We start from the raw sequence: 13167 nt of genomic DNA, 5'->3' as shown, positions 1-13167 counted from the left end.
GGTCAGAGGCTTTCAGGCTTTGGGAATAGTGTGCTATGTGGGCTCTCATTGCTGTGCTACCAGAAAGAAGGCAATGGGAAGTGGTTCTGATTGATTGTCACTTTTCTTGGTGCAAGGTCTGAATCTGAGCTCTTCTTTATTGCACATTCCCTCTTGCTCCTTCTTTCTGCTTCTTGTTGGACTGCTTGCTGTAAGGGAAAACAAATAGAGCAGTTCCGTCCTTGCAGGGTTTCATACTGGGGTGATTAGCTGTGATGAACCTGGTGTTAGTACAGTGTCACAATTTGCTACTTACTGACTAAAGAATATTTGCTGCCAAATCATTCAAGTGCTCACGGTTGTGTGAGCATTGGGGGAGAGCATCTGTTAGGTTTTGCAGTTAGTTTCCACATCCACTTGAGGAAAGGTCCCCAGCCAGCTGTGACAGAGGAACAGCTGTGTTCCTGTTGGGCCCTTGACATCAATGGACTCACGCACCAAGATGTGAAGGAGTGGTAGCGTGCAGCTCAAAGAAGGGTGTGGACATTCTCTCAGTAGAGGTAGGAATCTCTGTAAAATGAAGCTATATTCCACAGTGTGGCTGTTAAACACGATTTTAGGGGGGGGTATGGGTTGACTTTTTAAGAGTAATTGACTTGCCTGGCTAGGTTTTTGGATATGTCAGTGTTGTCCTACAGTAGACATAAGAGGGTACAGCTAAAAGGAAGAACACTTTCAGAATTTTATAGGCTTTTGGCTCATGCTCCAGAGGGTTTTCTGGGCTTGTAATAAAGGAATACAGTCTTTCTATTGGTAACTTGAATGAGTTCTTCAGAAACAAACAATATTTCATGATGTTAGGTTTTTTTCTTCTTACTGGTCAGAGTAGAACAGTGTTTTAATTTCTGAGTTCAGTTAACAAGGAAAATAGCTGTTCTATGACCTCTTACAGCAGGTAGTAGTGTAGCAGACACAAATTTTACTATGTGACCTTTCATGTGGCACACTTTCAGTAATTTTTATGTAAGAAGAGACTTCACTACCTCTGCTTGAGCCCGTTGCAGACTGGAGATTGGATGGGATGAAGGGAAATATGAAATTGGAGATTAGATTAAGTTCACTTACGTGTATTTTCCATGTGAAGACAGCTAATGTACACATACTTAGTGTGAGGTTGAAATAACCTGTTAAATTCATCCTTTCTTGCGTACCTACTGCTACGATGTAAGTCTAGCTGAAGCAAGAGATGAAACTTTCATTACTTTGAGATTTGGATTGCACTGTTAGATTTAATTTAGAGTTGTCAGGGAAATAATTTTCCCACTGTACAGAAATTCAGAAGTTTAATGCTTTTTCCATTCTTTATTGGGATGAAACCAAGGCCTTCTGACATTTGAAAAAGCAGGTAGCTAAGGCCTGTGGTTAGGTTGCTTGCTTGTGAGATTTAGGTTCCAAGTCTTTAATTTTTTCAGGAATGTACTGGACTTGTTTCTCACAATGGCTAATGAAGCACCATTAATTTTGAGGGAGGTTGGCTCTGCAGTTTGGTAACTAATGTATCAAACTGAAAGTGGCAGAGAGATTTGAACCTCATTGCAGACTTGAAGTGTGTCCTGAGGTTAGAGCTGTGGAGTATCCCAGTTGCATAAGCCTTAGCTAAGCCTATGCATAAGCATAAGCTAAGACAAGAATTGGTGGTCATTCTTTTCTGAACAAATAAATAATGAACTTTCAAATTTCTTTGAACAGGTTGGTCACTCTCTCCTTCAGGGATGAAATAGAGAAGGGGAGGGGATGAAAACAGTCCCCAAAGGAGTTTTTCTGGTCCACATTACTAGTCATGTTCCTAAAGTATTAATTGTTACTAACCTAATATTGCACATTTGCACAGAGTTATGTTCCTGTTTAAGTTCCTTTAAAGGCCTGTTTCTCATCTCTCCACTGTCTTATAAGATTAATGGATATGGTTGCAAAAGGACTCCTATACTTCATTTTAATCCAGAGCTCCCCAGTAGTAAGATGTGCAGACAACTTAAAGGAAAGACTTGTGATGACAATTCAGATTCTCTGCCAGGGTCTTACATTCTTGGAGGTAAAAGGGAATGTAGAGAAAAAGATTATATGCAGTGTGAAAGAAAAAACTGTGCAAATCTTGAGCATTTCCTGGGTACATGTAAAGATACTACATATCTAGGCTGTTAGAGCAGGATAGGTTTCAAGTGTGTGTTGCCCTGGATACATTTTTTCACTGAAAGTGTAAAGTGGAAGAGGAGACGGCATCCCAGTTCTGTGTGAAGGAGCAGGTGGAGTCAGAAAAATGGTACTTGAAGCTCCTTATCCTTTTTGTCATCTTCCTATTCAGCTATATCTATTTGCGAGTCATTATTCTTCTTTAAAATTTGTTTTTGTTTCATATTTTTCCTCACCTTCCACAACCATCTCTGCAAACCATTGTAACATTTTGTCCATCTATCCCTCAGTATGCAATTTTTTGGTTTGGTTTGGTTTAGTTTGGTTTGGTTTTTTACTGCACTTAACCTACTTTCCAAGCTTACATTCATCCCAGGCAGCATGATGCCCCCACAGGTACTTCAGTATCTGTATTAATGACTTGTGAAGGACTGTGCTGCAGTTCAGCCCAGAAGATGTAGTATGGTGCTGGACACAGCACATGTGTAGGAGAATCCCTGCATCTCCAAGGCTCATGGTCAGACCTAACCCTTATGGCCACCCTACTCCTACTCCTTGATTTCATTTTCCTTCCCCTCAGCTCATTAGTCAAGTTGCCTTTTTCTTTTTCTCCTGCCCTATATTATTGTGAATAAAGAGGTTTCTACTTCCAGAACTCAATTTTTAATGACATTAATAGAAATGCAAACCAGACAGAGTCAACTTTGTCTTCCATTATTATGTTAGCTCCACAGTGGTGACATGTTTGTTTTAATTTGTTGAGTTAGCAAGTCTAGTTGAAAATCAGAAGAAAAAGATCCTGGTTTTACTCAACTGTTTCTTGAAGCATGTTTAGATTTTTCAAGTTGCATTTTAGAGAGAGGGGTTCTGAAGAGCATTTAAAACCAGGGAAAAAAATCCACCTAGACAAGATATTAAAAATTGACTGAGATAGGCAGGATGTTGATTCATGCTTGTTTTGAACACTTCACACTCAGTCTGTGATGTGCTATGAAATTGATGTCATACTAAAAGATTTCAACTTCACTACAAATGAAGGAAAGATGCTCCATACTTAAGCAAGCTGTTGGGATTTCACATGAACTATTGGGTAAAGCAGCAAAAGTTTGAGAATTTGATCCAGCTCTTATATGAAGGCCAGCAATTTTGCTGGAGTGAGGAACTCTTCATGGAGTTCAGATGAGATGGCAAATCTTTCTCCTGTGTAGATTTTTGCTGCCTTCTACCTCAAATGAAACAATGACATGCTGCAACATCTTACTGAAGTTTTGTTTCAAAATATGTTTTGCTTACTATGCTGTAGGGGTAATGAAGGTACACCATGATTTTTTTTTTTTTTTTTTTTTTTTTTTTGGTGTGTGTTCCCTGCTTTGTTTTTAGTTTTAAGTATTGGCAACTTGTTTTTATCTCTATGTATTTGTATTTGTAGCACAGGACCAAAAGGTACTTTGCAAAACATTTCAAGATCCTGCACTGAAAAATCCTCCAAAGTACAAATACTACTGCAAAGGGATATGATGAAAAAAAAGGGAGCAGTGATGTTAGTGAAAGAAAACGAGCTTTTTTAACCAGGATACCACCTGTCTTTATCTTGTTTTCTGTGATAAACCATTTATGGTCACAGTAAACTATATTGTGGCTTGGTTGTAGTACTGTGCCTTATGTTGGTGGTGTTGTTTCAGGTTCCAGTTGTGAGCAGTGCAGAGAAGGAGCCACGTACTCAGGTGCAGTGATATCTCCCAACTTAGAAACCACTAAAATTATGCGAGTTCCTCATGCCGTGTCAGTGTCTGACTGCATCGCAGCGTGTTGTGACCTCTCTGGTTGTGACTTGTCCTGGATGTTTGAACAACGTTGCTACATCGTGAACTGCCAACATGAAGAGAATTGTAAACCTAAAAAAATTGAAACTGTGAAATCCTATCTTACTTTTGTGCTGAGGCCTTCTGAGAGGCCAGCTTCACTGCTAGGATTTGGGCAAGTGATCCCAAGCATGGTCCACTCTGTGAGACACCAGAATGAGCCGTCTGAGGAACTGAGTAGCCTAAAGAAGTTGTCTCTGCTTGGCAAAGATCCCAGCCTTGAGGAGATACCTGAATACATCGATGATTATAAAGAATTGGAGGAAGACCCATTTCAGGTGGGCATCAAACGTGAGCAGAAGGAGAGCACAGATTATGCTGACTGGGGCCTGATGGTGGCAGATGAAAATGGCTTCAACACTTCCACAAGTGATGACGGAGATAATGAGGAAGATTTTGCTGAAAAGAAAGGGGAGGCTGTGAAGGTGGAAAGCCTTCTGAATAAAAACATGTCTGAATTGAACTCTCGTTGCTGAACACTCCATAGATGGGTTGTCATCCTTCCTGGAGATCACACCATTCCCTGGGAAGACATTAGAAAGGGAAGCAGCTGTTCAACTTCTTGCACAACCTGATGATGCTTTGCAAAAAGAGGTATGTTTGCCCCTCAGCAGGCAGAGTATAGTGAGGCTACTTGGCAATTGTTTTGTTTTTCAAATCTTTGAAAATCTTAGATTATTGCTTTGTAATATTGCAACACTCAAATGACTTACAGTCCTGTTACAGTGTAGAAAAGGGTGAAGGGGAGAGGATTGTCTTAATAGGCAAATAAATCACCAAAGGATTTTTTTTTTTAATCAGATGATAAGGAGCAAAGCACCTTTTGGGGCACTATGGGATTTCCTTGGAAGTGTACAAATGAGTGAGCTTGGAACCTGGTGTCATAGTGTTACAGTCATCTTCACTTCTGACCCATGGTGACTCATTGGAAGAAGTTAGCAGGGCAATACTAGTGGATGCTCTAGTATTCAAAGGCCAAGACCAGTAAACATAAGTTCAATAAGAACTTATATGTGACAATAAGAAAAGTAAATTAAATACTTTAATATATATACCTAAGTAAGATGGACCTGTTCTCTTTTTATGCCAACCGGTTTGATCAGTTGAGACTAAAGGGGCCTTGGTGTCTTAAGAACAGGGTGGGATCAGTTGAAAAGTTGAAATAGGCTATAAATTCAACATTCCCTGGGTTTGACACTGCTGCCAGAAAGAGGAAATTAAGCAATGTTAGCTGACTTGCTCTAAATTCCACCAGATTTTGTAACCAGCAGCTACTTGTCACTTGCTGTAAAAATTGTAATTTATTGACATTACTGTAGGGAAGAAAAATACAAGTTAATAAGACAGTTGCTGGAAATCTGTGACAACTGAGATTCTTGGAGGGAATGGCTAAAATGGCAAAAGTATGTGAGGAAAAGAGCAAGTGTTTATATACTGTCTAACTTGGATACCATTGAAGCCTAGGGGTGTGGCAGTTTCTGGGATCTGCTTTGAGATCTTTTAGATGTTTTAAGAACTGTTTTTGGGGGTATCTGGGAGTGTTACGAGGAAAATGGGTTCTTGTTGTAGCTGGGAGGGGAAAGCTAGCAGAGGCTGGAGCTTCTAGCAGCTTCTCACAAGCTCTGTCTCCTAAGAGGAGAAGGAATAAGTTAGAAAGCCGGGTCACAACCATGGGCTTTAGTAGAGCAGTCTTTGGCCTGTTGTAGGATCTGCTTGGAAGACTCCCAGCGGAGATTGTCCGTGACAGCAGGTTGCTTTTTGAGGATTGCTTCCTTTAGGCTCAAGATAACCAGTGACTTTTTTGACTGTCTAATTTGATCTGGACTGTATTGGCACGAGTGAGAAGAGATTAGAACTCATCTTCATGTGTATGAAAGAACATTTGATAGCAGATCAAGTGCTGTTGCAAGTTGAAAAGTGGGTACTCATTCTACAAGCAGAGTTGATGATGGGAGATTTGTTTTAAAAAGTTTCTACCATGCACACCTTGAAATGAGCATAATGAATATAGGGGTTTAGGTGAGAGGGGTAGAAACTGTTTTTTTCTTAGCATGCATACATATATAAGTGTATTTATGAAGAGTGTAATGCCAAAGTATATGGTCCCTACTAACAAAATTTAGAGTGACATTCTGTCATGCACTAGTGTTGCAGTTTGTTCTAGCAAAGGGCAATAGCTGAACTGTTTTTGCAAAGTTAAAATTTAGGACATCCCACCACTGCTGTACTATAGTTTACCAGCATTTTTTAGTTACTGCCTGTGCTGTGTGCTGGAAATTAAGCCACAGCAAGAACCTGTGGTAGCTCCATGTACCACCACCTTTGTGCACTGTGGGCGTGCAGTAAGACTTGAACCTTGCCTCCATTGCATTTTGCTGTCAAATGGAAGACCCATTAGCACTGTGCTAAACTTTAGACAGTTGTCAGGATCTCTACTGACTGAACTACTTGTGCCTTCTGCCTTAGGGAAGCCATGAAACTTTGAGTTCACCTAAACTATGTGGCAGAACTGAGCAAGTTTGTTCCCTGTCTCTAAGGGATCATGTGATTACCATTTTATGAAAGTTGAGATTTCACATCCTGCAGCGGTAATAACATGTATGGTCAAGCCTACTTTATAAATCTCTACTTTGATTTTGCTACCCCAGCCAGAATAGAAAGATTTTTCTTTCTCTTTATGCACTGACTGTGTAGATGGGTGTTTATTGTAAAATGAAATGGAGAAAAACCTATTTCTTATTGGGGCACAGAAGAGTCATTCTTGTGTGATCTTTATATTAAGCTAAGTATAATTATAGTATATAATATATATATAAAATATTATATATATATAAATAATATATAATATATATATAATATATATATTATGCTAACACAGCCACTGAAATTCCAGTAGAAAGGCCGAGGAATGAGCTTACTTCTTTCAGTGTAGAAGGGATAAAACTCCAAGCCTAGGTCAGTCTTTAGCCCCAGCTGGTAGTGATGCTGAGGATCTGGTAAGACAATTGTAGTTAGAAGGTGATCAGGAAGTGCTCAGTGAGCAGAGCTGCAGAAGAGGATTGATGGGATAGCATTGGAAGCTGTTCATGACGTGTATGGAGAAATTACTCTAAAGACTCTCCATTAATGTAAAGAAAGAATCTGGAGAAGCAGAAGGGGCAAAGGTGCAGCCTTTGTTTCCCAGGTGGGAATTTAGACATTTGTAGAGAAAAGAAGATGATGAGCAAGCCTTTCCCTGGCCTTATCCAGAATCAACTTCAGTCCAGACATGTCTTCTTCCCTTCCTAGTCTCCACACCCCTTCTTTTCACTGCAGTTTACACTCAGTCTCTTTGGTGAGATGACAGGTGGCACAGGAGGTTGGAGTCAGTGCATGGCAGTTTCCTTTTTGCCACTTATTGCTTATTTCTCTTTTCTGTTGCTGTTCCTTCCTTCTTACTTGTTTCATCTGCTCTGGTATGGGCTTTTCTGTGTGCCGCAGTTCTTTGGGAGGTGGCATGAAGTGCCTGTTTCCAGGAGGGTGTCTCAGGCCCTGTGCCCAATAGTGTTCATTTACAGATGTTCCCTCTCATGTCTCCTGTTGTGCATCCCCCCACCTCCTCCTGTGTCCCCTGCCCCCAGTGGCCCTTTTTTAACTATGTTTGAGTGGCTGCAGTGTTGGTGCATGGTGGTTTGCTTCCGTCCATTTCCAAACTGTCTGGAACCACAGGAGTGACCCCTGCAGCCAGTCCTCTGCCACCCAAACCCTGCCAGTATGGCTAACACAAATTTCCAGCATGGCTTCAAGTTTTTCTGGTTTGGAAACTTTACTTATGACCCTGGTGAAAAAGGACGGTGACAAATTCTGGTGATAGGTTTTCCCTCTTATGTGTTTCTTTCTCCAGCAAGCAGAAATCTCATATGGATTGTTCTGCACATATATATGGTTCCTTCTGAAAAAAAGTTTTCTTGGAAACCAAATTTTGTTATAAAGGAAATCTTAAGTTTTTACACTGGAATAAAAATGTGAGATATCCCCAAATAGTTTTATCATTGGCATATAATCCAAGCAACCTCTCAAACTGTGGTCTTTTTGTAGCGCTATGAAAATGTGAAGGTCTTAAAATCATATTTGTTAATAACTTTAATTAATTACCCTGTTTATTACATGTTATACAATGTTTTCTAATCATCCTCTTAATTCTGCCACTGCAGTTCTGTATCTCCCAGATCTGTGCTGACACACTCCCTTCTGCAGCTTCCAAACAAAGCTGTTTTGACAAGCCAGACAGAGCAGGGTGGCAAAAATGTGATTCCCTCCCTTCACAGTAGTCAGCAGGATGCAGTGTCCTCAGGTGCTGTGTTCTTTGAGCAAGGACCTGGAAACAGATTTTAAACTGAGAGACCAACCAAGCACAGACCTCCAGAGTCTGTGCCCTTGGACCATCCTTGCCATAAGCGCAGTCAGGTGCAAAGGATTTCTGTATGTGACTTGGATAGAGAATTTTTGTCATTTAACTGAATAACCTCACTGTTGGGTTTTACATCAGGCTTCAGAGTGATCTTACAGACTGTCACCGTCTAGCAGCTCAATAACATGAATACATTTAGAAATCTGTACAGACTATGTGCTGCCAAGCTGCCCAGAACAGAAATCTGCAGTGCTGCCCGTCCCTGAAGTGTAACGTATTTAATCGTCTTTTTAAAATTTCCAGTTAGCTGCTGATCTGCTAAGGTCTGTAAGGTTTTTCAGGTCTTAATTTCTAGCTGCTGCTATGTTGATGCTGCAGTGTTTCAAGCGTTTGTTCAGTAGGTTAGGCCTGACTTGCTTCTTGAGCTTATTGTAGTTGCAGGAATAATGGTGCAGTCAAAATGCATAAAGCTCTACCTAAGAAACCTTAAGATGGCTGACAGACTTATGTCATGGTGAGCCTTTTAATGTCTAATTGGCTTGCCTTAAGAATTGATATTTAAGACCTAGAATGAAGTTGAATATCAGAGATGTTCATATATTATTTTGGCTTTGTTTCAGTTTCGAGGCCCTCAGATGCCAAATGGTTCTGTTTGGTTAAAAAAGCATTGATTTGTTCTCTAGGATATGTACAAAACCTCTGAAAGCTGTTTAAATATTTCGATTTGCCTGTCAAAAAGGTAGATTTTTCTTGAAATCTGCACTCCCTCTCATACTGTATGATGGTTTGCTCTTTTTGCAGTGCCCCAACTATACAATTAGAGGTCGTACTTGCATGAAATCATTAGACAGGTGGTTGAATGCAGAGAAGCAGTGAGAAGCAGACCAGTGCAAGAGCAGAGTTTCATTGCTGACAGTGCTGCTTTCCATAAAGTTTTGCAGATAAATGAGGAAGAGGAAATGGTGCTGCAGTTAAGTAGTAGTCTTATGTGCAGAGGGACATGGAGGAATCGCTGCTGGGGAAGCAGTCCTATGAAGTGCTACATTAGCAGCCCTTGACTCTCCAGGGTCCTGATCACTTGTCTTTAGGAGTACTTGAGGAAGATGTTTCCTTGAGGGGGAACGTTGGGTTCCCTGCAGGATCAGGATGGAGTAAGGAAACATGGTAGGGTTCATCCTTCACATTCACAGAGTGGGGGTGGGGAAAGGGTAGCCGATCTATGTGGTCAGCCAGAGACCAGAAGTTGAAAAGGATCCTCTTTGGTGTAATACTGTTGCCTGCAGTGTAACTTTGAGCTGCAGGAAACTACATGACACTTTTTGTTGTTGTTTTTGTTGGGGGGGGGGTGTCCCATTTTGGATTATGGGGGTGTTCTCAACCTCTGTTAGAATTCTCAAGAGATTCGCACTCAAGTCATACCCTGAGAACTGAAGGATGTAGGCCCTCCCTGTTGGTGTGTTTGTAGCAAGCAGTAGTGGCTGTACAAATGGGTAAAAGCAAACAACCCACAAAGCCCATACCAACAGAACTGCCTACCCTGCTCACTCCCAGAAAGAATCCTTCTTTTCTTTCTTTCTCCTTTCACTTTCCATCTGGAATTGTTTAATCTTGCCTTCCACATCTGCTCCAGCAAATTTCTCAGTGATAGTTTCTGCCTGAGAACTCAATTTCTGATATTGTCCCTGCCCCAGTTGTCTGCTGCCTGCTAATGTTTTTAGTTTAAGCTGTCTTTTTGGCTGTGACACTGCTTCAGACGTGACGTGCCACAGGGCACCTTTTCTGACTGCAGCATCTTGCCTAGGCTTGCTGACTGAAGTGATGTTTGGTGCCACTGCAGAAGAGAGTGTCCCTGGAAAGGTACGTTTGAGGTGACTTTGTCTCCATCTGTCCTACAAAGCCAAGATGGCTGCTTTTCAGCTGTGCTTTTCAGCTGATGGATTGCCAAAGGGTCAGGAGAGCAAAATAGCTAGAGGAAGCTCAGAAAAGTGGATTGCCCTCAAATTTGGAAGGGAAGGAATTTGTTTTGCCCAAGTGTGGTAGAGACCCTTCTGGAAGATGTGGAATGGAGCAATTATGTAAAGGAGAGCTGTCTGGAGGGAAGACCTTTTGTCAGGATATGAGGCAGGATGTGCTTGAAGCTCTCCCTGCGCATGATAATGTTGTCCAGGGTGAGATTCCTGCTGAGGATCTAGGGTTGGCGTGCTGAAGGCACTACTTTAGGGGAGCTTCAGTCCCTGATGCTGCTGTCAGTGTCCCACCTGCTCAGAGATCCTCTTACTGTCTGCATATCGAGCAGAGCTGAAGGTGTGACCACAGAGGTGCATGCATTGTCTGCATTATGGATTCATCTGAAGGTGCAACTCTTGATGTGGTCCTCAGCATCCTCACACAGAGGTCAGCCACAATTGCTGACATTGCTCTCACTCTCCCAGCTGCACAGGGATCTCTTCTCTCTGTCTGTTGTTCAAGGCAGAGATGGAGTTGCAGAGATGACTTCCACGTTCTCTGTTTCCTCACAGGTTGGGAAGCAGTAGTCCCTGGCATTGTTTTCACATTCCTAGCTGCACAGGGAGCTTTTCCTCCCGTCCACAAGGCAGAGCTGCTCTTATTTCCTGGGGAGGCCAACTGCAGAGTGAAAGTAGAGTGCCTGAAATATGAAGAGAAATAGAGACCTGGGACTGTTCAGCCTTGAATAGAGAGGGTTCAGGGGCACCTTACAAATGTGTATATATAACTATGGCAGGTGTGAAGAAGATGGAGCCAGGCCCTTCTCAGCACTGTCCAGTGGAGGCAATGGACACAAATTGAAATACAAAGGAATTATGTTTAAACGTTAAAACCCATCTTTTTTCCTGTGAGGATAGTCAAACACAGGTTTTTCAGAGAGGTTGTGGATTCTCTGTACTTGGACATACTCATAACCCAACTGGACTTGGTCCTGAGCAGTCTGCAGTAGCTAACCTGTTTTAGGGAAGGGGACTGAACTAGGCTATCTAGACGTCCCCTTCTGCCTCAGCCAGTTGTGATACAAGTGTACATTTTACCAACCTTCACAATCCTATTCTTCAGTTAATAGATTATGTACAAATAATAGCACTGTGTTATGCCTTCATGTGCTCCACACAGCCATAACTGGAAAAATGCATTTCCCTAGTTGTTGGGTCGGAAATAAGTCTTGAGTATATTAAGGAAAAACTGTTGGCCCATTGAGGTGTGTCATTGGGAGGCAAGGCTCACACAGTGCTGAGTTATTCGTGCCAAACTTGCTGTTTTGTTTGCAGCAGTTCCGATTTGCTAACAAGGTGGAGCAGTGAGAACAGCGCTACTGCTTGGTGACTGAAGGAGAGAGATGTAGGTTGTTTTATTACTGGTGAGGAGATAAAAGGGCTGAGTAAGTTTGTTCTAAGCAGATGTAGTAAGAGACAAGGATTCTGTTATGTTTGTGTGTACAACATGAAGACAATAATACCACTTGGACTTTCTGTTATTGATTTTTAAAGGTTTATGACTGTATTTAGACCTGTCCTACTATTTTTTTTATTTTATTTTGAGAACTGATGGCCTTAGTTGTATTTCAGGTTACCTCATTACTATAGCCTACACTGTTCAGCATCTGAAACTTGGAAAATTATTAGCATTTCTTAAAAGATCGGGAAAAAAACCCCAACCAAACAAAAAACCAGTCCTCATTCAATAAATATTCTGTACATGAATAAAATCTCCTAGTAACATAAATCACTAGGGTCATCCTATATGCTATTGAAAAGCAGCATACTTCTAAATCTAAGAATGTGAAACATGTCTCACATATGACAACTCTTTCCCTATAATTCATTTTTTCAGGCTGCTACACCTTCCTCTTCTTCAGATAAATTGGATTTTTTCCCAGGTGTGTCAGAGAAAACCCAGACTCCCACAGTGTCCCCAGAGAACGTCACTGAAGGTGGGATCACGCTACTTCCCACTAGTACTGTGCCATCTGAGCCCATGCAGCAGTTCATGCCACCCGCTACTGCTGCTGAAGCAGGTAATGTTTCAACATAGCTGGAGATCTGAGCTGTACCCACAGGCTGGACTGCAGGTGGGGGTGGCTTTACTGCTGTCAGGTTGTTAGTATGAGCTTGTTCTTTATCCAGATGGTACATAATCCTGTAGACCTGTGGTAACACTGCAAACCCCAGACCTTGAGCAAGTTAATTCTGTGGCAAAACTCTGACCAAGTCCATCACTAATGGAAAATTGCAACTTGAGCAAATAAAGCGAAGTAAAAAGTGGAGATTAAGAGCCTCTTTTTAAATGGGTTAATTTTTATAGTTGGTGAGCAATACCTGAGACTTTCTGGGGTTTCAGAATAGTCTCTTCTAGCCATACAGTTATTTTTGTGTGACTTCAGAACATTGATCTCTCTCAGAAACTCTCCAGTAGGCTTCCCACTATCTATAGTTGTCAGATAACATGCAGCAACATAGATGGGACCTGAGGAAGCTCAGCCCTCAGTAGTGGAGAAGCCTAGCCCTTAGCATGGGAGCATATGGCCTCCTCATCCTGGGAAAAGAAAGTTTTGCTGCAGTTTCAGAATTGTGGGGAAGCTTATCACACTTCCAGCTGCAGAGCAAATTTTTTTATTTTGAAAAGGATGTTTAACCACTGTGTCCCCTGTAGCTATGTTAAATTCTCTGTGTGTGTTAGTATCTCCTTTCTCCTGCTGAGTTTTCCCTGGACACCCTGACAAAGGGTTAGAAGGAC

At 41.6% G+C, this 13167-nt stretch overlaps 1 protein-coding gene across 1 annotated transcript in view; it reads left to right on the top strand.

Moving 5' to 3' along the window:
* The window catches only part of KIAA0319 (KIAA0319 ortholog), a 54191-nt gene that overhangs the window by 15218 nt on the left and 25806 nt on the right, over positions 1–13167 (top strand). The window contains 3 exon segments of the mRNA XM_050310093.1: positions 3852–4498; positions 4500–4625; positions 12265–12448. Of these exon segments, the coding sequence (XP_050166050.1) occupies positions 3852–4498; positions 4500–4625; positions 12265–12448 (957 nt within the window).

Source organism: Myiozetetes cayanensis, unplaced genomic scaffold, assembly GCF_022539395.1.
Source record: "Myiozetetes cayanensis isolate MyiCay16 unplaced genomic scaffold, myiCay2020 scf1, whole genome shotgun sequence".
Lineage (NCBI taxonomy): Eukaryota > Metazoa > Chordata > Aves > Passeriformes > Tyrannidae > Myiozetetes > Myiozetetes cayanensis.
Note: the sequence above shows the minus strand (reverse complement) of the source record. Positions and strands in the feature narration are given on the sequence as shown.